The sequence below is a fragment of the Populus nigra genome, chromosome 18 (assembly GCF_951802175.1).
Source record: "Populus nigra chromosome 18, ddPopNigr1.1, whole genome shotgun sequence".
In the NCBI taxonomy this organism is placed as follows: Eukaryota; Viridiplantae; Streptophyta; class Magnoliopsida; order Malpighiales; family Salicaceae; genus Populus; species Populus nigra.
Window position 1 is genome coordinate 8,424,040 of NC_084869.1, and position 27,375 is coordinate 8,451,414.

Sequence of the window (27,375 nt, forward strand, 5' to 3'; positions counted from 1 at the left end):
GTTTTTCCTTATTTGTATTCATTGCTGTACAATGTTTGTTTTCTTGTAATATTCCATGTGAAGCTACTGTGAGCTTGTGAGGTGTGAATATTGGTTTGGTTAGAAGATAAAACCACATTTGCAGTTTCTCTTGTGAACGAATTTCTGCCATGAGGTTTGATGATGACGTGTTTATTGTGAGGTGTGAATTCTATGTAAATTGTGTTTATTTTGTGAGGTGTGAATATTGTGAGGTGTGAATTATTGTTGGTGTAAATTGTGTTTTTTTTTTGTGAGGTGTGAATTCTACATAAATTGTGTTTATTTTATGAGGTGTGAATATTGTGAGGTGCGAATTCTAGTTCAGTTACTGTTGTTTTTCCTTAGATGTATTCGGTACTGTTGTAGTTCATTCACAGGATTTTCATAATTTGTGAATTCCTCAAACTGTCATGGTGAAAAGTAAATAAAAAAAAAAGGGTTAAGGAATCTTGAATAATAGAATGAGAACAATATAAATAAAAGAATACATGTCAGAATGTTGTCCATGTATGAGCTGTAAAATTAACATTATATGTTACTTTTACAGTCTATACATGTGATAATGTACTTATGTTAAAAGCTGAAAAACTTGTAAAAGAGACATAAACAATATTGAATTTTTTCTATATAGAAAGGAATGTTTGTATCATAATTTTCAATGAACTATCTTTCTTCATATCAAACCTCAATTACATTTCATACAAGCAAGTGGAACACTCTGTTTTGTTGGCTTTACAGGTATGAAAAAAATTATGTCGCACCAACTCTTTGATAGTTTTTTTTATTGAATGATATTTAATTATTTAAATATTTTTATTAACAACATATAATTTTTTTTGTTTACGTGTAATTGAAGTTATGGATGATCCACAGTTTAATGACATATTCAATGAAGATTTCGATGGCAATTATGATAATGTAATGAACCGCATTGTAGACCACATTAATTATCCTAGTTGTGAAGGTAATGGTGCCTTAGTTTTTGGTGCCAGAGATGACGGTGATGGAAACGACGCCTACGATAGTAATGATGATGATGATGACGGTGACGTTGACAGTGATGATGACGATGAATTTATTTTAAGGAGGCAGTTTGATATGAAAAAATTAATTATATGCACGGCTTGAGCTATAAACATGTATTATATTAATTATTTATATACAGAACCATGTATGGTTTCGTACAATACAAGGATGCGTTGGTTGAATGAGGTTTTAAGAGGTCATAGGAAACGAAGTGTTAACATGTTCAGGATGGACGTAACCACTTTGTTGAGTCTGTGCAATGATTTAGAAACGCATCATGGCTTAAAACCTTCAAGAAGAATGAGTGTTATTGAAATGTGGCAATGTTTCTATTTACAATAGCAGTTAGGGCGTCAAATAGACAAGTGCATGAGAGATTTCAACATTCAGGTGAAACTGTTAGTAGATGTTTTAAAGAAGTGCTTAAATCATTATGTTTGTTTGCTGTGGAAGTCATCGAACTAGTAGATCCACAATTTATGAGCACACCAAAAGAAATTGCAATGAATCCAAGATTTATGCCACTTTTCAAGGTAAGATGAATTTTTGTTTAATTAAGTTGTTTAATTAAGTTGTTCAAATGAGTATGAAATATTTTATAAATGTTTATGATTACTTAATTTTTTTATGGCCTGTAAAATTGTGTCGGTGCAACTGATGGCACACATGTTCGTGCCTGCATATCATCTGAAAATCAAATTTTATTTGTTGGAAGAAAAGGTGTACCAACACAAAATGTCATGGCCACTTGTAGTTTCAACATGCAATTCATGTTTGTGTGGGCAGGATGGGAAGGCAGTGCACACGATACACATATTTTTCTTGAGGCTATTGACAATAGCAGTATAAAATTTCCAAAACCTCTAAAAGGTTGTGATTTTAAATAAATTGAAGATTTAGTAATTGAAGGCATATAATTTGTTTTTTTAGTTTTGTTAAAAATTACCATGTTGTTATTATTTGCAGGAAAGTACTATTTGGTTGATGATGGATATCCAAATGAGTATGGGTATTTGGGTTCCTACAAAAACGAGAGGTATCACTTCCAAGAATTTAGGCATCGTGGACAACCAAGTGGTCGGAAAGAAGTGTTTAATCGTGCACACTCATCACTACGTAACGTGATCGAGCATTCTTTTGGGGTATGGAAACAGAGGTGGAGAATTTTGAAAAACATGCCTGCTTATCCATACGAAAAGCAAGTTGAGATTGCAGTTGCATCAATGACACTACATAACTATATTAGAAGGAGATCGCAAGATGATGCGGTTTTTTCTAAGTATGATCGCAATCCCAATTTAATTCCAGATGACTTTTCACCTGATATTGTTCCCTGCTCGACCGTTCAAGGATCACAGAGGCCTTCACGTATGAATTTTCTACGCAATAGAATTGTACATAGTATGATGAAACAATGAAGGAATAAATTAATGTATAAGGATTTTTCATTTCGTTATGTAATCATAATTAGAAAACACCTATGTTTCGCAATTATATATATCTTTTTAAGTAATTCTAAAATCAAACCTCAAACACAAAGCATATTAACCAAACACAAGAAACTGCTTTTTTTTCAACCACAATTTTAACCAAATACCGAATTTTTTTAAAATAAACCTCACAGAAAATACTTTTTATTAAACGGCTTTTTTTAAACCACAATCACAAAAGCAACCACAATACCAAACACACTTATACAAGGGCAGAAAAATACAAAAGATGCTTGGACCATTTTAAACCTAGAAAGCATTATTGTTTTTTATTTTATTTTATACAAACTAAGAACTTGGACTGTTATTCTTGAAGGTAATATAGGGGTGTTTGTTTTTGAGGTAACTGTTGTGTTTAGGAGAAACCAAAAAAATGTTATTTAGTTAAATTTTCAACGATGCTTTTAAAATGTGGGATCCAGTTATATTAGTAGTTCAATTGCAAGTTTGTAAAAAGCAATTTATACATGTTTTCGAAGCTGATTTGAAAGTATAGTTGTCTCTCTACTGACAACTTTTAAAAAAAGAAAAAAGAATCGTTGTAGAAAGTGATCAAAATAACTCAAGGCTATCTTTCCATTCAACCTCCCTTTCCTCTTTCTTTTCTTCTTGTGTAACTAGCTATGATTCTCCAAACCTTTTAGCCTTGGTTCCCATATGTCTCAAAAAACAAATCTATATACATGAAAAAAATTCAATCCATGAAAACAAGGCCACAATAACTGGGAATCCATCCACCAGATTTGCTTGCCTTTAATCTTCTTCAATCTTCAATTTTTTTTTAATATGGATTATTGTTTGTACTATTTGTTAATTTTTTTATTTTAAAAATAAGAGAGAATTTTGTGTTCTTTTTGGTCATTTTATGTACAACAACAATTACAACCATAATTTTAACCAACATATTATAACATGTTTTTGATCAAACAACAATTCAAACCATAATTTTAACTAAAAATATATTTTACCTAGCCCAACCACAAGTAAAAGTGATTTTTTTAAAATTACTTTTTTCAAATCACAACCACAAAAGCTACCACCAATGTTGTCAAAAAAGCGAGTCGACTCTTAAAATCTTACGATTTTACGAGTCAACATATGTCTAACGTATCAAATCAGATTAAAACTCGAAAACTAGTAAAATCGATCAAACTAAAATTGTGCATTCTGGTAATCTGTACCTTTAATATTTTCATTGTTTTAAATTTATATCTTGCAAAACTTGTGCAATTTGATAATCAAGGGCTTGATTTTGACTATGATTATTATAATTTTTTTAATGATACAAGTTATTTATGGATTTTATTTCTGTAAAATTAAAATACTCATTCATTCTTCATAATTTTTTATGTAAACTATTAACATATCAATTGATATATTACTCTATTTTAGCGGGTACATATATAGAATAAAAGTTGTAAATTGGCATGCTTGACCCTTGGAGTAATTAATGTTAAATGGTCTGTCAAAATTTGAAGGGACTCGTTTATTGTAAATGACGAAGTAAGTAGGTCGATTTATCCAAGAAGTAGACGAATCAATGTGAATAAAATAATGGTGTTTGGACTTTTCTATTGTTTATTTTATTTTTTTTAAATGTGTTATATTGTTAATTACTACTTGATTGAAATTGTTAATATATAATTAGTTAAAATATTTTACTTATGATTTTATGATTTTACGATTCGAGTTTACAATTTAAGTTTATATTGTATATTTTGTGTCGTGTCAAAAAAATGTTTTTGATAACCTTGGCTACCATAATATAATTTATTATGTTTTGACCACATGTTATGAAAAAGCATTGTTAACAAGCAAATTAATATATAAATTAGTTGTCCTCTTTAGTAATTTAACATGCAACAACAACTTCAACGACTTCAAACAAACACATTTATTATTTGCTTTTGTTTTAGAAATATTTTCAACCACAGTTTTAACCAAATACATATTTAAATCAAACACACCATAATAAAAAGTGCTTTTTGAAAACCAATTTTTATTGTTGTTTGGTTAGATTTTCAACCACACTTTTAAAATGTGGGAACTAGTTATATTCGTGATTCATCTGTAAGTTCACAAGCAACTCATACATGTTTTTGGAGCTGATTTGAAAGCACAGTTGTCTCTCTACCGACAACTTTTGAGAAAAGAAAAAAAGAATCGTTGTAGAAAGTGGCCAAAATAACCTGAGGTTATCTTTCCATTCAACCTCCCTTTTCTCTTTCTTTTTTTCTTGTGTAATTAGCTATGGTCCTCCAAACCTTTTAGCCTTGGTTCCCATATGTCTCAAAAAATGAATCTGTACATATAGGAAAAAAATAATCAATCCACAAAAACAAGGCCATAATAGTTGGGAATCCATCTACCAAATCTGTCTGCCTTCAATCTTCTTCATTCTTCACCTTTTTTTAATATGGATTATTGTTTGTACTATTTGTTAATTTTGCTATTTTAAAAATAAGAGAGAAATTTGTGTTCTTTTTGGTCATTTTATATACAACAACAATTTCAACCATAATTTTAACCAACATAGTATAACATGTTTTTGATCAAACAACCATTCAAACCATAATTTTAACTAAAAATATATTTTGCCTAGCCCAACCATAAGTAAAAGTGATTTTTTTAAAATTACTTTTTTCAAATCACAACCATAAAAGTTACTATAATACAATTTATTGTGTTTTGACCACATGTTATGAAAAATCATTGTTAACATGCAAATTAATATATAAATTAGTTGTCCTCTTTAGTAATTTAATATGCAATAACAATTTCAACCACAGTTTCAAATAAACACTTATTATTTGTTTTTTTAGAAGTATTTTCAACCACAGTTTTAACCAAATACTTATTTAAATCAAACACACCACAATAAAAAGTGCTTTTTGAAAACCAACTTTTTATTGTTGTTTGGTTAAATTTTCAACCACACTTTTAAAATGTGGGACTCATTTATATTCATGGTTCATCCGTAAGTTTACAAGAAGCAGCTCATATATATTTTTGAAGCTGATTTGAAAGCACAGTTGTCTCTCCACCAATAACTTTTGAGAAAACAAAAAAGTATCGTTTTAGAAAGTGACCAAAATAACCCGAGATTATATTTTCATTCAACCTCCCTTTTCTATTTCTTTCCTTCTTGTGTAATTAGTTATGATCCTCCAAACCTTTTAGTCTTGGTTCCCATAAGTCTTAAAAAACAAATCTGTACACATAGGAAAAAAAAATCAATCCACGAAAACAAGGCCACAATAGCTGGGAATCCATCCACCAAATTTTTCTGCCTTCAATCTTCTTTAATTTTCATTTTTTTAATACGGATTATTGTTTGTACTATTTGTTAATTTTACTATTTTAAAAATAAGAGAGAAATTTACGTTCTTTTTGGTCATTTTAGGTACAACAACAATTCCAACCATAATTTAACTAGCATATTATAACATGTTTTTGGTCAAACAACAATTCAAACCATAATTTTAACTAAACATATATTTTACCTAGCCCAACCACAAGTAAAAATGATTTTTTTAAAACTACTTTTTTCAAATCACAACCATAAAAGCTACTACAATATAATTTATTGTGTTTTGACCACAGGTTATGAAAAAGCATTGTTAACATGCAAATTAATATATAAATTATCAAAGAATCATTTCAACCCAATAGCTTAAGCTGTTAGGTGAGGTCCCAGGATATGATTTATATTATTCTCTAACACATCCCTTTAAGTGACCATGTCAAAGAACCATCTCAACCCAATAGTTTAAACTGTTATGTGAGGTCCCAAGATATGATTTATATTATTCTTTAACATAAATTAGTTGTCCTCTTTAGTAATTTAACAAGCAATAACAACTTTAACCATAGTTTTAAACAAACACTTATTATTTGCTTTTTTTGTAGAAGTATTTTCAATCACAATTTCAACCAAATGTCTATTTAAATCAAAGACACTACAATAAAAAGTGCTTTTTGGAAACCAATTTTTTTCAAATCACGACCACAAAAGTTACCACAAAAACAAAAACACTCATCATCTCAAAGTCTGTAACTGTACCTTATTTATTTTTTCTACACCACTAAAGGATTTTATAAGAATCTCCCATGTCTCTTTTAAAGTTTTTGCTAGAGTCACTTCATCTAGCCCTTGATAAATTGTAAACAAGACTTTGTCATCTCACTTCCTAAATTTTTCAAAAATTGTTTTTTTTGCATTACTCAAGATGTCTTTGCTTTTGTTGATTTTGGTTTAGTATGTATCCATCTTTAATTAGTTCCCATAAATCTAAAGAACCCAAAAGAGCCTTAACTCCTATACACCATAGGTCAAAATTTTATTTTGTTAGATAAGAAATTTGAGATTGAAATTGGTTGTTGTTGTTGCTGAAAGCCATTACTTATCCTAGTTTCGATACCAAATTTGTTAGAGTTTTGTATAAAGAAAAAGGCATAACACTTTAAACATAATCTATTTGAACTATTGTTTATTAACAATTTACATAAACAATACATATTACATAGTATTTATAGGTTTAATAAGAAATTCTAGTGGTGACCCTTACAAATCTCAAAGGACTGAACTAAACACTCTCTTCCTCATTATTCAAGAATTGTGTGGCATCACCATAAACAAGATTTTTATACAGTAAAATCTAGTTGTTGGGTGTTGTCTTGTGTCTTTAAGTGGACTAATTATCCTGTTGTTAGCTATGTTGTGAGAGTTAGCGTTTGGAAAGCCATCTTAAAGATGAAAGGTGCACCTAAATTTAAGTTGTTCATTTAGAGAGCAATAAGAAACTTGTTACCATGTCAAGCTAATTTGCTCAACAATCAAATGTGTCAAGTAAGCAATATCAAGGTAGGAACTAGTGCACGCGCGTTATTCTTTCATCTTCGTGCTAATGATGCTTGGTTCGCCTCTAATGTGGGTTATGTATCCCAAAGGGTTGGTTTCAGTAGCATTGGTAATCGGTGGGAATTAATGCTTAATAGTTGGGTGGCCTAGTGTGATGAGAGCATACCCTTAAAATTGCTTGTTTGCTGGAAGAGTGGAAGGTTAGGAATATGTATTTGGGGGTCAAGGTGACATTGCCCCAAAAGACAATGAAGTATGCTAAGAGGGTAGTCACTGCGTTGGAGGAAATTCCAAACTTGTTAGGTCATCATGCTTCTACAATTAGGCATCTCACATATAGAACATCGAGATGGGCTCTGCCTAATTATAGTACTTTTAAGATAAACTTCAAAGGGAATTATTTGATGTCGTATTCGTTGCCACTTGCCACTGCCACTGCCACTCTAACACCCTCCTCCACATACACACTATGTGTATATATATTTCATCCAAATATATTTTTCAATCAAACAATCACATACAAATTTGCAATACATTAATATAGTAGAAGGATTTAGAAGAGAAACATCACAATGCTATATTTAAAATGAAAAGATGAAATTTATTGTCATTAATAAAGCTTTATCATAATAACATAATAATCCTCATAATTCAACGAATATGTTTATTAAAATATTTCAAAAAGTAGCATGAATAATATAAAATATCAAAACCTTACAGCTAATTAAAAACTGTTAAAAGTCCTACAACTAAATAATATATGATATAATCATACAGCTAAAATAGTTTATCACGTCAGCCTAGCTTCGAGGAGCACATGAAGAACTTGTTAAAATTAAGCATACTAAGAATTTAGAATAAAATTATATAATCACATTACGACATTAACAATTCAAGCATATATTAACATTTGCTTTCACAAATTTCCATCGATTTCTTTGTTATAGTTCTTTAACATCAACATTTCCCCTACCATTCATTAGTAGTAATAATTCACCAATCAAACCTTTTACTCCAATAATAGCCTATAAGCCCTAACCCTAAGCTAACTTTTTTTTTTATGTAGCATTAGATTTAAAATGTTGTTTTTCACACAAGAAATACCCAAAGGTAACTTAACATTAAAGGTCATCATACCCAACCCTTCATAAACCTTCTTTAGAGGTTCGTTAATATAAACAACAATCAATCCTTTGTTTTAATTGGTTTTCATGTATAAGGTGTATGTCTAACACCTTTTTAGTCTTCGTTCATGCGACTAACTATAAATTTCCGACTACCTTCACACCTGTGGCCTGTATATTAATTTTTATGATTAAGTCTCTATTTTCTCATGGCTGACTTAATGTTAACAACTTTAGGGCCCCACTCTTGTGACTGACTCCTATGCATAAAAATGCATCCATCTTACCCTCCAAGGGACTTTGACCTCAGCCTCATACATGTGGCCGACTATAATACATACAACCTATATGTACTTGTTTTTTGCAATTTAAATTTATTTAGCTAATCCCCACTCATAAGGTTAGTATCTCATTCAAAAACTCAAGCATTTTATGAATGACAACTTATCAATCTAAGCCTCACTCATGTGGCCAACTTAATGCACACAACACTTATCTAAACTAATCTTCACATCGAGATTTCATGAATATTTATCATTCCATAATATTTATGTATGAATCAATAATCAAAATATTAAGAATAATTACTTATATAAATTTTATAAATTAAAAGAGTTGATGTGACAAGTACCAGCATGTTTCTTTCACTAGTCTTGTCATGCTTGCCTGAGGTCCCGCAGCCGATGCCTCTCTTGCATCACACCAAGCCATACATCACATTCATTATTTAAAATATTAAAAATGTGTTTCTCAATATTCTTTAAACAATTTAAGTACTTGTTACTCATGAATACATGTACCCCTATATCATCTCACATAACTTTCCAACTATTAATGTTCCATACAAGAAACACTATAATACAAGCTAATTTCATGCATACAAACATATTACATTTTATTTTCCACATAATAATCCCCTATATTCCTTAAACAACCCAAAAGATGCAAAGAAAAAATAAGAAAAAACCAAAATACAAAATCAGGCTACCACAAAACAGTAACTAAAATGGTCTTATCGTTTTGAGAAGCAGTCTGATTGTTTCTTGAATCGGTCTCACCATTTCTCAAAACAGCTAGCACGATTTGGCTTTTGGAAAATTTCCTTCTTCTCTTTCTCTCTAGCCGAACCTTCATCTCTAAAATCTTGAGTTTTTCTTTTCTTTCAAGATCAACTCATACTCATGCAAATTTCATATTTAAAACTCCAAATGATGGATTCTTTAAGGACACATTCAATTATTACAAACCCCCCATAAAATTCACGGAGATTGAAATCCCCATTTACATCACCAAAGGTTTTCTTTTTCAATCTTTCACCAAATTATACTTAATTCAATTCCCTATTCATAAAACTTTATCAGGAATCATAATTTTTCCCTTAATTTATTCAAAACCCTAGAATTTATGAATTCAAAAAACTCGATCTTTCATCAAGATTTCATGCAAATAACAACATATAACCCATCAAAGATGTTTCCTTCTCATTAAACATTCATAAATTTCAATAAAAAAATACACACAAAAAATCCTGGTCTTGACCAAACCTATCTCCCTAGGGTGTGTGGGTTTTTTTCTTTCAACAAATCAATCCTTCACAATCAAACCTTATACTTATGTAATCTAGATATATTTTCATAGTAATGGAGCAATAGACTTGGACAATGGGTTATCTAATTTCAGAGGTGATAGAAGGTGACTGGAATGAAGAGGAAGATGTTAATAATGGAAGGGAAGATGTTGAGTGATGCAAAAGGTTGAAAAGGGAAAAAAAAGAAGAAGGCAGATAAGAGTGAGATGGAGAATCTCCAAAAATACTAGAGTGTGCTTTATCATTAATTCTGCATGCATTTTGTTGAAACATAATAAAATATATATAACAGTCTTTCCATTCTTTAACATTCTAGCATTTTTCTTCTAATTAACACACATGGCTTGTATCAGTTAATTAACAAGTGAAATTAAAACGCAAAACATTGGTTGTAACTGCAATACACCAAACACACCGTATGCAATACACCAAACACACCGTATCGTCTCATTGATTCCTTAACTTGAATTTTCTCTTAAAAATCCACTTATCAGTTCCCTTCTTGCAACAAATAAACCCAATTTCCTCTGAATTTTCTTCAAGAAACCTAATTTCAATATTTGAGGATTTTTTATTTTCTTCAATTTTTTATGTTTTTCATTATATAATTTTTCTAATTCAAGTTCTCTATAACCTAACACAACTAATTGTGTCAAAACACCCTCCAATTTTCCAATTCTAAATGCCCTAATTTTCCAATATTTAAGGGTTTACGCTTTTTCATAGCAATATCAAGATTGGGTGTTTCCTTACCAATTGATTTCATGTCAATTCCACTTTAATTGATCAATTTTTCTTCTCTTCCACAATCTCTATGCTTCTTCTTCTTCTTCTTCTTTTCTTGAATCTCTTCTAGAAACCTTTGTTGTTTTTTTTTGTGAGTGTTTCTCTCTCTTGAAAGAATTTCTAGAAATCTCGGTACCTCTCTTTCCCTACAATGAAACTATGGAGGCTATAATTTTTTTTTTCATTAGAAAATTAAGTTCAAGTTCTTCCTCTAATTCTCTTTTTTTTAAAAAAAAAAATAATAACTGTGCCCCCCTTCATTGTTCGAGGGAAACGATTTTCCATTGTTTTTCAGTTCTTTAACTTTTTTTTATTATTATTCAAACAAGAGGTTATTAGGGATTTTACATCCATTACCAGCCTAGAGACTTTCTTCATTAGAAAATCATGTTATCGTCGAGTGTCTAAAATTGATGCTCGCATGTTAGCCATCCACTTACATATGTTTTATTAGTCAGAATGCTGCAGCCAATTCGTTAGCTAGAGTAGTTAGGATTTCGAATTGTTCAATCTATCCGATTTGATCTCTCAGTGAAATCTGTTGTTCAAACAAAGTGATAGAATAAATTACAAAAAGTTTTAAAAGATAATACTGATTATCAATTTAATTTTATTATTAGATATTTGACTTAATTAAGGAGAAAGTGTCCAAAATAAAGAGTGCTAGGGTGGATTCTGTCTTTAACGTTCTCCTTAATTACAAGTTTTTCTTGTAAGTTTACTTGTAATCCATAAATTTAATCCACAGGTCTAAGGGAGTGGATCCAAAGACGAAGCTGAAGCTCGAATTGGTATAGCAGGTTTGGCTTCACTTTGGGTTCTAAGGTACGAGGTACGTACACAGTGTATCTATGTGTGTTTGAGAATGTGGTGTAAATCGTTTTAAAAAATTTTAAATTTTTTTTAAATAACATTTTTCATGTTTTTAAATATTTTTGATGCGCTGATATTAAAAATAATTTTTAAAAATAAAAATAATTATTTTAATATATTTTTAAATAAAAAAAACACTTTAAACCGCTGCTACTAGAAAAATCTTATAATCCGAACGAAGGAAGGTACAAGCGTTTGGACAGGCCAAGGGGATCATGACCCAGAGAGGATTTCTCACCTGGTGAGGCATGCAGAAATTTACAAGCCACGTAAACAGTACAAGATGAAGTGTAGAGTTGACCATTCCATGTATATATAGTAGCTAGAATGGCAACAGTTGTCCCTACCACTAACAATTACTTGAAATCAAAGAAAGAAATTAACAAATAACACCGCCATAATCGCTCTCTTTGATCTTCTCTTTTTACTTAGTCTCTTCACATCCAGCAAATCCGCTCGTACAAGACTTGTTCAGCATGAAAATGTTTACTTTTTACCCATTTCAGTTTAAACAGCAACTACAACAATCACACGTCTCTCTATCTCTATCTCTCCCCAACCATTATTAATAATTTCCTTAATTTACATCTTCTCTCATTAATCATTCTACCATCTTCTTTGATGTTAACAACATGACTCTCAAGGGAGGCACCAGCCAAGCTTGTGCTTCGTGCAAGTATCAAAGGAGAAAGTGCTCCTCTGAGTGTCCTCTAGCACCTTACTTCCCTTCTGAACAACCAAAGATGTTCCAAAATGCTCATAAGTTGTTTGGTGTACGCAAGATTCTCAGGATACTTGAGAATCTTGATTATCTCCAGAAGGAGGAAGCAATGCGTTCTATCATTTACCAATCCAATATTCGTGACAGGTTTCCTGTTCATGGCTGTTTGGGCATCATCTGTCAACTGCATTTCCAGATTCGGCAGGTGGAAGAAGAGCTCCGTGCTGTCTACGCACACCTTGAGATGTACAGGCAGCATCACCACCATCAGATTGCAGCTTTGACAGAGGATGTTCCCTCGCAATTAGAATTAGGAATGGCACTTCCTCAGCCTTGCTTGGCACAACAGTACTCGTACTCTATTAGCAGTAATATCATTGATAATGTTGGGAATCAGCTTTGGAGTCAACATCCTTATGCTACAAACAGTAACACCAATTACATGCCAATTATTCAGTCTCAGCTAGATGCTTCTCAGCCACTATCTACCCAACAAGAAATTGTTCAAGATTATGATGAGATGCATTCATTTTTTGATACTATTGACGATAGGCAATCATATATAGAAACTAAAGAACCCTATGAGTCCAGGTATGTTTTCCTTTTTCGATACTGTTGATGGTAGGCAATCATAATTCGAAGAGATATTTGTTTCAAATGTGTAAAATGTATGGAAAAAATGTGCTAAAAGCTCTTCATCTTACATGTCCTAGCTTAATTTCATACTGGTTTCCATGTATGTTAATTTATGATGCAAATTTTATGATGTATGCATGCAGCTCAGAAGAATCGTTGAAGGACACTACACAATCCATGGAGCATGTTGCAGAGAATGAATTGAAGAGTGCTGCTGCATGTTTCAGTCTTACCAGTGTCAACTGAGTAGGAACTAGATAGCATTTTATTTCAGTTATATTACAATTTTTTTCCCTGTAATGGATTCCATAGAGTAAATTCCACAATTTTGAGGTTCTACTTTCTTTTTTTTATTGTTTAAGAGTCTGAGCATCCATACTTTGATTTTATTTTCGTAATATATTCCCTTAATTTGTTTGATTTCAGCGACAGAATCCATAATCTCTTTCAGTGAATCAATATATATTATGAAGGTAAACGTTCTCCTATTTGATTACTAGTATGAATTTATTCTTCTTATAGTGACACCTATGAATTGTTGAAGCACCAAGGGATTACTATTTCTCTGATCAAAATATGAAGACACTAAGCACACCACTGCTGTCTATAGCAGCGGAACCGCTGATGTTTCAATGACTGAGTTTTCCAGGTCTTTGAGTAGGTTGTTGTGGTTGCAGGGCAAGTGCATGGCCAGTTCGAGAATTCAGGATTATGGTAGATGGATAATAAAGTGGTCGCTTTGAGTGAAGATGTTATGGTGTAAAGTTCCATGAAACAGATTCAAAAAGACGAGCAAAAGCAAACTTAATTAGTTGTTCATCAAATGGGGAGTAGGAACAGGATGAGAAAATACCATGGATGGGATGGGCATTTGCGATATAGCCAATGAAAACGAGCAGCTCCTTTCTTCTCGCAGTCATCACAGAGTATAACCTGCAATCGCTATCACAATCCATCGAAGTGAATCTTTCATAACATTGAGCAAGAACAGTGGGGGAAAGAGCACTATAAACCTGAGTTTGTCCAGAATATTCATCTGGGATTTTCTCTTCAGCCAATAATGCGTCCAACATCTGAAAGCACACCTGAACGATATTCCAACAATTTAGCCAAGGAAACAAGGAAAGACGTTCTTTATTATATGTTTTGAGATCATATATGTTCCATGTAAAAGGAAGATCAAAATGCGGATAGATCCAAACTTTTAGTAACTTTGGAGAGACGTGTTATGAGAATTATGATGGCATTACCTTACAATCTAAGTCTATAATTATGACACAGTACTGCAATGAAATTCTGATAGACTCTGAAATCTAGCAACTGTAAACCACAGTCACAGCAAATATTTGTCTCTTGTTGGGTCTTTCTTCTGTTCCCTCTCATCCATTTTAACATCTTCACCTCAGCTACACTTAGAAAGATGCAGCATATTTGAATTGGGACCACTACAAATAGGACTAAGTTTCCTATGTGTGAGACTTTCATGTTTTTTTGCGCCTATATCAGCACAAATATTGTATTTTGTTGGACAGCATTAATTTGATAAACGAAAATTTGAGTTTGGCGTTTCTTTGTATTGGCGTACATACGAGTTCCTAGGTTGATTGGATTGCTTTGTTTCGCCTTGGTTAATTATCAAGTTTTTACCCTTGAATTGTTCTTAGAGCTAGCTTTGCTAAACCCTCACTGACCTTATGAATGCAAGGACGGATTAATCCGAATCTATCACCCCTAGTGACCAATAGTTTTCTTTAAATTTTTCGACATGCACACACATTTTGAAGCAGCAAGATTTCAAATTTTAAAACCATGAAAGGACTAATAGTTTTAGAAACAGTTGACCAGTTAAGTCATCAGAATTACCTTTTCTTTTCTTGATTGTCTAAAATTTTAGGTTTATAAATAAATTTCTAATCAGAAACATAAATCATAAGTGTAATGAAAAAGAAAGTGTATAGAAGAGAAAACATTTAACGAAACATTTCTTTCTCTCGAACATTCTTCTTGTTATTTAGTTTTTTTTCTTTGTTGTCCATAAACGCCCTACCGCACTAATTTTCTTACAACAAGTGGTATTATAGCTTGTTTTTTTATTGTTTGACATGACCAATACAAACTTCCCAATTCAATGTTCTCATTTGATAAAGAACAATTATGAAATTTAGTGTATTTATATTAAAGTTTGGCTAGGTTCTCAAGATGTGTGGAAAGTATTTGAAAAAGGTTTTGAGGAGCCTATGGAAGGAGTAACGTTGACTTCAGCCTAAAGAAAGGTCGTGCAAAAAGCGTGAGTGAAGGAAAGATCAACAAGCACTCATAGTCATCCACCAATGTCTGGATGATACTACTTTTAAAATAGTGGCCAACGCAACAATCGCCAAACAAACACGGAAAGTTTTGCATCAATCAAACCAAGAAGCTGACAATGTCAGAAAGGTATGCCTACAAAAATTACGAGGTGGCTTTGAAAAGCTATATATCCTTGAATTAGAGATTATTTCAAATTACTTTGCTAAGGTATTAGTCATATACAATCAAATGAAGAGATATGAAGAGTAGATGGAGGAAACACGCATGATAGAAAAGATTATACGCTCGCTGCAAAAGAAGTTTCATTATGTGGTAGTTGCTATAAAAAAAATTACAAAATAGACTTTTTGACAATTCAATGACTCATGAGAAAACTATAAGCCTTTGAAGAAATAGTCAATGATATTTAAGATGATATAGGTGTACAAGCACATGGTTGAATTGAAAGAAATCAACTTGGATATGTGAAATGTGTGTGTGTGTGTGTGTGTGTGTGTGTGTGTGTGTATTTGGTATACCTGTTAATATAGAAGAGGCATCGGGAACTATGCAACAATAAAGAGGTATAGCTAGAGCTTCGACAACAAACATGTATTTAACACCCCCAATCCTTTTATTTATTAAGTTTTAAAGATTTAATGAATTTTCAATGTAGAAAAGTGTTTTGATTTCATGTAAAAAAAATGAAAGCGAAGGAATTAGCTTCCCGGTAATGAGACTAGTACTCAGTAATAGGTGAAGGAATTAGCTTCTCGATAATGAGACTAGTGCTCGAAATTGAGCAAAGAAATTAGCTTTTTAGTAGTAGGATTAATGCCGACAAAAGGACAGAGAAACTAGTTATCTAGTAATGGAAAATGGGTTGTGAGATTTAACTACCTAGTGATGAGTCATTTTTGAAAATGGAAAATGAAAGTACACACTCGAAAAGGGGTGAGAGTATACCCTAAAATGGGTTAGTAATATTAGGTTGAGAATGACCTAAATTTATAACGTGCTAGTTAAGATCAATTGATTTGTAAAAGAAATTGTGAATGGTGACATGATATAATTGAAATGTAATAGTAAAATTGTTTATCTTGTTTGATTAACCTATTAAGTAACTTTTTCTCATTATATGATATGATGAACTAAATTTGAGATACCGTGTAACCATAAGCAGTTTGATAGATACTTAGGATTCATTTTGCCAAATTAAATGAATATGTAAATTATATCTCTTTTATAATGTAAATCTGACATGCAATAATGAAAATCCTTATGTTTACTAAATTATTTAAATTAGAATATGTTAAAAGACATTTATGACATTATAATTCTTTTGTTGTGATAGAATTATGAATGTATGTGTTTCATCTATGATATTTTATTATAAAGTACATATTGGTATACTTGTAATAAAAGAATTATAACGGTGGAAAAGTTGAAGGATGAGAATTAAAGGTATCCTCATACATTGATATGATAAGTCCAGGATGATTGAAAATATTTTGGTTATGATTTGATGAATATTGAAGAGATACAAGTTCTAGTTGATAATTTACAATTTTCTAGTGTAGAAGAGACTATGTTAAAATTTCAATAGATTTTTCATAATTAAAAATGTAAATTGTTGAATACAAAAAAAAAATTCACCTATTAAATAGAAAAATTATAAAGGAATATAAAAAACAAATTAAAATAAATAATGAATCTGAAATTATAATCAATATAACATTAAATTATAAAATTGAAAAGAGAAAAAAATTGATAAAAAAGATCAAAATATAAAATATTATTCTAATATGAATTATCTCATAATCAGCAGTGAATTATTGAACTCTTTCAGGGTTTTTTTTTCAATATTAATATTAATGTTGTGATTCAGATTTCCACGTGTAACTAACTATAGCAACAATTCCTGTCATGTAATGTAGAACATATCATAAAGACATAAACTGAAAGGGTGCTAAAGAGTAAAACGACAACTCTTTCACCTCACTTAACGTCAGCAAAATACCAGCTGTCAATTAAGAAGCAGCTTGACATTTTCTGGAGATGAATGGGAAATTTAAAAATATTGGTAATGATTATTTTTTAATTTTATTTAAAAATATATTAATTTAAAAAAAAATTATTTTTAATATTAATATAAAAAATTAATTTAAAAATATAAAAACACAACCCCAGTTCTACAACAAAGACAAGTCATGATGGTACTGCAGCAAGCCAGCAACAACGCACAGAAAAAGAAAAAATAAATAAATAACAAAAGGTTATAAAAAAATAAAGATTATTTAAAAAGGTGGTATTGTTTAGAAACGTGTTTTTTTTTAAAATTTAATTTTTTTATTTAAAATTAATTTTTTTATTTTCATATTATTTTAATATACTATATTAAAAATATTTAAAAAAAATAAAAAAATTATTTTAATATATTTTTAAATAAAATTCACTTTTTAACCTTAACAGTGAGAAACTCTCAAACACACTAAAGCTAAACAGCAAATGGTTCTCTACAGTAGCGAGCATATGGATTCAGTGCACCAGCGGTTCTCTCTACACCTTCTCCATCTACTCTCCAACTCTCAAATCCACTCAAGCTTACGACCAATCAACACTCGACACCGTATCTGATATCGGCGCCGACTGCGGAGTCCTCTCTGGTGTTCTCTACACCTCTGCCACGTCCTGGAATCAAAGCAGAGTTCGTGGTGGGCCATGGGTTGTTCTCGTGGCTGGCGCGATTCAGTGTTTCGCGGGCTATTTTTCTACGTGGGCTGCTGTTACTGGTTTGATTCCTCGACCGCCGGTTGCGGCGGTGTGTCTGTTCGTGTTTGTAGCCGCACATGCCCAGAGTTTCTTTAACACCGCTGATGTTGTCACCTCTGTAAGGAATTTCCGTCACTTTAGTGGCACTGCCGTTGGCACCATGAAGGTAAGCTACAATTAATTTCCACTAATGGTTTCATTTCTAGACATGGAAAACAGAGACTGACTTAGTCGCCATCCGTAAAACCAAAATATAACCACAGAGTTTGATTTTTCTTCTGGTTTTTGGTTATTGTTTGCAGGGATTTCTTGGTTTGAGTATTCAAGCATACCAAACCATATTCAACAGCGAACCCAGCTGGTATCTCTTGACGTTGGCAATTTTGACAAGAACCAAGTAACCAACCCGCTTTCTCTTATGTGATGGTTTGTGAGAATCTACGAGGTTGATGAAGGGGATATTGAGAAGAAATATCTTGATAGTTTGTCGTTGATTGTCGCAGCTTATCTTATGAGTGTTATAGTATTGGAAGACTTGTTTGGTTTCCAGTTGTTAGGGCGTCTAATTTCCTTTGTCCTGCTCATGGTGTTGCTCGTTTCGCCTCTTTTCCTTGCCATTAAAGCTTCAAGAAAGAGTTCTCGTGTAATGGATGAGTCTAGGCTGCTTGTCAGAGAAGACAGAATTGCTTATCGTCGGTTGCCTAACGACAATGAAGTTGATTTGGATACCAATGAACAAGACCAGAATCTTTTAAAAGCTGTGCGAACAGTGGATTTTTGGATTTTGCTTCTTGCCATGGCCTGTGGTATAGGTTCAGGACTTTGCCAGAAAATAGTTTTGATACAATGAAACAATTCGCATTTTCCCAATGCTAGAAAATGGGAAATAATTCATATAAATCTATTTTTATTTTTTTTTAGTTTAATGTGGATATCCGGGCTAGCTTATATGTACCTCGACTAATTCCACGGGTCTTGAAACTACAGTGCTCGAACTTGAAATCATATAAGCAACTACAGGGCTCGAACTTGAAACCACAGTGCTCGAACTTGAAATCACAGAGAAAGTAAATCTTTTATTCTCAAGCTCTTACCACTAAACCATAATCTAAATGGTTATATAAATCTATTTCTTTAGTTTTAGTTATAGAATATAATATCAAGAAATGTAAAATCTTATCCTAAGTAATATATATCCATTCGGTTTTTTAGTTAAATAATTCCATATTCCTACTATATGAAATATTATCCTGTCCTCTCATTACAAATACATATCTTAATTTATATACCTCCATTTGTGTAGATATTTTCTTATCGTATTAAATACATATTTAATAGCCACATGTTATGTGGTTTTAAACCATAATATATATATATATATATATATATATATATATATATATGATCCAGAAGGGTATTATTTACATGATCACAACACCTTTTGATCGTATGTATTATATTACAATTACAATTATAAAATAAGCTAAAATTATTATTATTATTATAAAATAAACTAAAAGATAACAGCCTTTTCCTATAGCCTTTTTACTGTTTTCCTATACATAAAGAAATAGTGGATTGTACATTAGGAAAAATGTGCATTTTTCGTTGTTACTTGAGCGCGAAAAGTACATTTTGATTTCTGATTTTTTTTATTTCCATTAACTTGGTCCCCGTCGTTTTATGCTTTTATTTTGTGTCCTCAAATCTTTGAATTATGAGAGAAGAGAAAGAAACTCCTTAAAAATAAAAAGGAGAAAAAAAGTTTTTTTGATAGCCATATTTCAACCACAAAAAAACTAATTTTAGTATTAATGAATTTATCTTGAAAAAAATAATAATGAAGGTGATTCTACTCTATAATCATGTCAAAAAAATAAACTAGAGCATGCAAAGAGTTTTTTATTATGTTGATTTAAGATTTTTTGAGTGAATTGATAGTGTTTTGAGGTTGAAAATGGGGTTATTAGGTTCTTAAGATGTATTTTTAGGGTGTTTTAAAGTGAACAAACTCAAATCTTGTTTATTTCTAGACACAAAAAATGATAGAAAAATATTCAAGTTGATGTCACATTATCTTTTTAAATGGACAACATGTCATTCATTCTATTTTTTAAAAAAAACCCTATTTTGTTCCATTACCCCTGGGATACGTACATTTTTTATACATATTTTGTTCCACATACATATAATTTATAATTTGTTTTAATTAATTTTTATTCAAGTGTTCTTTTATTTTGAGATTATATAAGTGTGATGCATATCTAGAAATATTATAAAATTGATCCTATTATTGTGATAATAAACATCTAAAACTAGTTTTAATTACATTGATTCACCGATTATCCTAATAGATCTCGTTGCCTCAATTGCCTCTACTAACTAACTCTATTCTTGTACATGTTCCACATGGAGAAAAAACCTAAAAAGTTTGGAGCTTTAAGAGATGACAACAAAAATTGTTATTCTACTTGACCATTTTGAGTCCTATATGGTTACTATTGGAGGAGGCTCCAATTCTTAATGAAAAAGAATTGTATTTGACCACGATTGATATGGTAAAAACATGGAAGCACTCAAACTTTATATGTAAGAATTTTATTCTTAATAGGGTGGACAACACTCTATATAACATATATAGTCCAATCAAAACTGCTGAAATATTGCGAGGGTCCTGGATAAAAAGTATAAGATTGATGATGTTGGCATAAAAATATATTATGGCTTTGTTCATAACATTCAAGGACATTATGCTAAGGACTATCATTATCGTAAATGAAAGAATACACAAGCCAAATATGATTCAAAGTGTTGATGACGAAGATATAAAGCTTGTTGTAGTTGTGTTAGAAGGGAACTTGGTGAACAATCCTAAAGATTGGTGAGTTCATATTAGAGTCACTTATCTTACATGTTCTAATACGAAGAGTTTTTCTAAGTATATAGCAACTGATGATCAAACGTAATTGTTTATGGGTAACTTTTTTATGTGCAAGATCCTAATGTATGGAAATATGGTGTTAAAAATGACATATAAGAAAGAGATGACTCTAAACAATGTGGTTTATGTTTATGATATTCAAAAGAATCTTATTCTTGTCTCACTTTTATCAATGATTGTATAAGATATTGTTATGTCTATTTGCTAAAAAGCAAATAAGAGGCCTTGAAAGTATTCCAACATTTCAAAAACGAGGTTGAAAATAAATTTAGTAAGAATATCAAGGTGATAATAAGTGATAAACATGGAAAATATAATTAATCTTTTAATGAATTTTGTTTTGAGCATGGCCTTATCCATCAAACTAAGGCTCCTTATTCACTATAAAAAATGGTATTGTTGAACGTAAGAGCTAAACGCTGAAAGAAATAATAAATTATATATTGATAAATTTAAAATTACCTCAAAATTTATAAGAAAGGCTATTTTATGTAAATTATATTATGAATAAAATACTCTTTAAAAAAAATTAGATAAGACACCACATGAATCATAGAATGGTAGAAAACTATCATTTAAATATATGAAAGAGTGGGGACGTCTAGCCAAAGTCATGGTTCCTCTATTAAATAAAGTCAAAATAGAACCTAAAACTATTGATTACATATTCATAAGATATGTTAACAACAGTTTCGCTCATTCTTTTCTTATACAAAAGTCAAATATTTTATATATTCTTATTGATATAATAATTGAATCTAGAAATGCATCATTTTAAAAAAAATATTTTTTCATGTAAAAATATATAAGAAAAAATGCTACTAAGAGAGCTAATAAGTCCATTAATAGTGATCCTTAAGAAGTTAAGGAGAAAGAAAAATCTAAAAGAAGTAGAAGGGCTAAAATATCTAAAACTTTTGGTCTTAATTTTATAACTTATCTATTAGAAAATGAGCCTCAAATATTTTATTTTATTTTTTAAAAAAAGCAATGCCAACTCCATAAGCATTATTATGGAAAAAGGCCATCGACAATGAGACATTATCCATAATGTAAAATCGAACATAACAACTAATGAATCTTCTTCTTAAAAATAAATCATTGGAGTGCAAATGGGTATTTAAGAGAAAGATAAAAGTTGATGGATTTATTCAAAGCTAGACTAGTAGTAAAGAGTTACAAGAAAGGATGGCTTGGACTATTTTGATACTTACTCACCAATTACAAGAATGATGTCAATTTATATGTTAATTGTTATGGTTTTGCTTAACAATCTTGAGATATACTAAATTGATGTTAAAATCGCTTTCGTGGATGGGATTTTAGATGCAGAAATATACATGGAACAACCAGATAGATTTAAAGTACCAGGATATGAAATGCATGTTTGTAAGCTTGTTAAATCTTTGTATGCTTTAAAACAAACACCAAAAATATGGTATGAAAAATTGACAACGTAGTGCTATCAGATATATTTCATATTAATGAATATGATAAATGTGTTTAAGTAAAAAAAAAAAATATAACATATATCATTGTTTGTATATCCACTAATGATATACTAATCTTGGATGGCAATACTAATATCATTAAGACTATTAAGAAAATACTAATTAGTAAGTTTGATATAAAAGATACGAGTGTAACATATGTGATTTTAGGAATTAGAATTTCTAAAATACATGATGGCTTAATATCATCTCAATATCATTATATTGATAAGATTATTGACAAATTTGATAAAAAATAATAATAAGAACAATATAGATAAAACATCAATTGATGTAAATCGACATCAATAAAAAAAAATATTGGTCATAAATATCTTAAGTAAAATACTCATGTATCATTAAAAGTTTTATGTATCCCATGAATTACACTAGACCAAACATAACATATACATTTAACAAATTGAGTGCATGTAAGTAACCCTAAAAAAGATTATTGGAAGGCCATTATAAACATTCTTGGATATTTGAGATACACCTTAAAATATAAAACTATATTGCACAAGATATCCAATTGTACTTTAAGGGTAATTGAAATATCTGATTCTAAAGAATCAAAATCTATAGGTGGATTTATCTTTACCATTAAAAAAATTACAATATCTTATAAATCTTAAACAAACATGTATAGCCAGATCCATTATGGATTCTAAGTTAATAGTTGGAAAAGATGCAAAATGGCTTCGAAACCTTTCAGAAGATATATCAAGTTAGCCAAAATCTATGCTTATATATACATTGCGATAGTCAATATACTATTAGTCAAAATATTATGTGTAATGGTGAATCTCAACACTTTTGTCAAAAATATAATATCGTATAATAATTACTCTCAAATTGATATATCTTTATTAATTATATAAAATTAAAGGATAACATCATGGATCCATTATAAAAGACTTAACAAGAGAGTGAGTTGATAAATTACCAAGAAGAATGAGATTGAAGCCTATATTTAAAGAATTCACAAGATGTCAACCCAACCTAATTGATTAGAGATCCCAGATTTATGTTCAAAAGGACAACAATGTTTTGTATCAATTTAATAGTAGCGCTCTTATCCATTATTATGATGAATAATATTGCATGAGGTAAAAACTAGAATAAGTTAAGATTTTAATGATTCTTCTAACTTGATAAATTTAAGTGGAGTATTGTAGGATATTCATAATAAAAAATCACCTATATGAATTTGAAATGAAATCACTTCTATAAAAATTGAAAATCCTAAATTCTTTAAAGCACTCATAGAAACCTATACATGTTTGAGATTAAACTCAACATAATTGTGAAAACTAAAAGTATATAAAGAGAAATCATGTGATTTTTATTGTCTAGGTATACATGAAAACCTAAATAGTTTAAGAAATTATGGTCATTGCTTAGCCGAATAAATTCGATAGTTTTCAATAGAAAAGATTCAAAGTAAAAAACTGCCCAGACAAATACTTTTCATTGTTATTCTCTCTTGTGTCTACTTTATGGTTTATTTTGATCAAACAAAATTCATATTAAAGATTGTTAGGGTGTTTGATAAATTTAATTTTAAATAGATTTGTATCTTTTTGAAATAATATTAGTGTATGTTAAAATAAATAAATAAGTTTATTTTCAAATGATAAAACTATAATAAATTGTTAGATTGTTTAGTAAAGTTGAATTCTTTTTTATGTTGATTCATGTATGTTTTATATGTATTTATAGAAACCAAATCTCATATAAGGTAATTCATTAGCCGACATAGTAAGTTTTTAAATTTTATTTGTACTTCTAAATACGTAATGTCATCATCATTGGAAGTAGCATTATTTTAGTTATATATATTATTGAATAAACTAAAAGATATGAAAAGTGAAACAATGTCAATCACTATAAATGCATACTAAGTTGCACTATGCATTGCGTTGTTCATATAAATAATTATCTTTTATTATTATGATCAGTTAACTTTATTTCTTTGCAATCTTGTCCTTCCAAGTTATGTTAATATGTTGTTGTGTGTTGAGAGTTTTTTCTTTTTCAAGTTGTCACATATGTGAAATATCCAAGAATATTTCAACACTAAATTAAAGATCAAATTTATCAAATAGAATCTAAGGTTGTAGTTAAGAAAATAAACTTAAAGAATTATGACCAAGATAATCAATAAAACAAAACAAACCCCATTTTTATTTAACATGGAAAACTTCAAATTGGTCCTTGAAGTGTTGGTTTATGTATTTTTGATCCATGTTATTTTAAGCATTTTACATTTCGATCCAAAGTTTTATTTTTCACGTTTAATCCCTAATCATAAAAAAAATTAAAAAGAGAGAAAGTGTTAACAACTCTTTCTTTTATATATGTTAGTTCATGATTTTTTTTATTAAATGTAAATGCTATCTTTTTATTTTTTAATTAAAAAAATCATGATACTCGAAAATATATCCATAATATCAACACTTTCTGCCTTTACATTAGAAAATTAACCTACCTGCAACGACACACTATTTATAAAACTAATACATTAATTCCAAAAAGTTCAAAAAAAAAATGTATGTTGAATTTGATGGGAGAGTATATACGCATATTGTAAGCTTGACCTTACCTTATGTATAATGCTGAATTTTCTCTTCTATCTAACGAAGGTTAGCTAATTTATTATAATTTATGGATTTGAGTTTCTAACATACATTACTTTTAGTATTTATAGTAGTGATATTTATAGTAGTGATATATATATATATATATATATATATATATATATATATATATATATATATATATGAAGAAAGAGATAAAGAGCAATCTATGATATAGACTTGTAAGAGTGATGTACTCTCTTTAAAAGGTAGCTCACTAGCAAGGGGTTTGTGAAAATTCAAAATATTAAAAAATAATTATTTATCTTATATAATGACAAATATTTAAAATAACGTTTCATAAATAAAACCCATTTAACTAAAAAAAATAATAAATCTTTTCAAATACGTTTTCATAAGGGTAGTTTGATGAAAATCTAGTTTTTTTATTACTCATGTGCAAATAACATATCAATATGTTAGTTTAGATGATTTTTTTTAACAGAAATACATATTGAAAATAGTGTGTGTGTATAAAGTTGAATAAATGACTAGTGATACTTTACTAGTTTAAGAGAGTGATTGAGAATACGGTAGAAACCGTGTTTCTAAAAATTTTAATTTTTTTTGTTTAAAATATTTTTTTAATGTTTTCGTATCATTTTGATGTGCTGATGTCAAAAATAATTTTTTAAAAATAAAAATTTTTATTTTAATACATTTTTAAACAAAAAATATTTTTAACCACCATCACTACTACGATCCCCAAACAAGCCCTAAATGTGAAATGTTGATGTGAATTTTTTTTACTAATTTGTGTTAACAAAACCAATCACAAAGTGCCATATGTTTAACCTTTTAGTAAAATTTCTCACGGTTTATTTATTGTTAATTACTTTTGTTATAACAAAAAAAAATCATGTTATAACCTTTAGATCAAGCCGGTTTTTTTTTTAAGTGTAAACCAAGAAGAAAATTTTATCAATGGACATGAATTTAATAAAATTTTTATTTACACTTTCATAGCCCTTTACTCAAGTCCTTACATGGTAGAAATATTAAAAGAAAGTAAAAGGATTCCAACTTTTACTGTAATTTTATTATTGTGTATATAAACTTATTATTGTTATGGATTGGAATAATGAAATAACAATTTCACCCCTATAAACATAACACAATTGGCCTTGGGAGCAAGGGTATGATAGTCTTTTTTGTTATTATTTGCATGTAAAATTACTTATATGCCCTTACGGAAAAAATTGAAACACTAGCATGTATGGCACTTTCGACCTTTTTCTTTTTAGTTACAAAGTAAAACGACCACAATGCTCTTTGATCATAATCATCTTATATATATATATATATATATATATATATAAAAGAACCACCCTTAAATAATATAAAAAAATGAAAATTAGATATGCTAAGATACATTGCAAGTAACCCTTAAAACGAAAGACCATAGTGAGCCAAGTCTTCTAAATGTTAATCAATAACTAAATTGAATTCATGCAAGGGAAGAAAATCTGAAGTCAATTATGTTTCAAAAAGAAGAAAAGCTCAAAAGTGGTTCCTCACGTTGGTGGTGCTTTTTTACCCTACAACCTAACTTTCCTATTGGTTAAAAAACATTATGCTTACAAATGTTTCAAGTAATTAATTAATACTTGGTTAAATTATATTAATATGTGTTTTTTAGATATAAAATGATTAATAGGGAAATTCCACAAGCTACAAATATTTTATTTATATTTGATATTTTATTAACAAACACTAAGTTATGTTACTATAGCATTTTACTTTTCATCCTCTCAAAAATCACAAGGATTGAAATAGTCAAATTTTTTAAAATTTTCCACTTGGTATTTGAACTTTTTCTTTTTTGACAATTGAGCTTTTTTAGGCCCAAATTAGCACCCAATTGTATTTTTTAAGAAAATATTGAATTGAAAGATAGAGAATTAAAGTCTAAAGGACGGGTAAAATAGATGGTGTCTTACAATTTCATTTGAAAAGTTCATTTTAGACCCCCTTTCTTTTTAGCTATTAAATGACTAGTCCATTTAGTCTCCTAAAATTTAATTTTAGTGCTAAACTTCATTTTTCTTATTTTTTTAGTTCTTTTTTTTAAGAGGAGAGAGAGGCTCACTAGATTCTGGTGTAAAGATAGAAATTCAT

General features: G+C 29.8%; 1 protein-coding gene and 1 pseudogene across 1 annotated transcript; both read left to right on the top strand.

Moving 5' to 3' along the window:
- The first annotated feature begins 12,401 nt into the window (after positions 1-12,401).
- LOC133678567 (LOB domain-containing protein 27) lies at positions 12,402-13,109 on the top strand. The gene has a single exon (XM_062100921.1). The coding sequence runs from the start codon at positions 12,402-12,404 to the stop codon at positions 13,107-13,109; it is 708 nt and encodes a 235-aa protein (XP_061956905.1).
- Positions 13,110-15,551: 2,442 nt separating this feature from the next.
- LOC133678854 (uncharacterized) lies at positions 15,552-19,037 on the top strand (annotated as a pseudogene).
- The last annotated feature ends 8,338 nt before the right edge of the window (positions 19,038-27,375 follow it).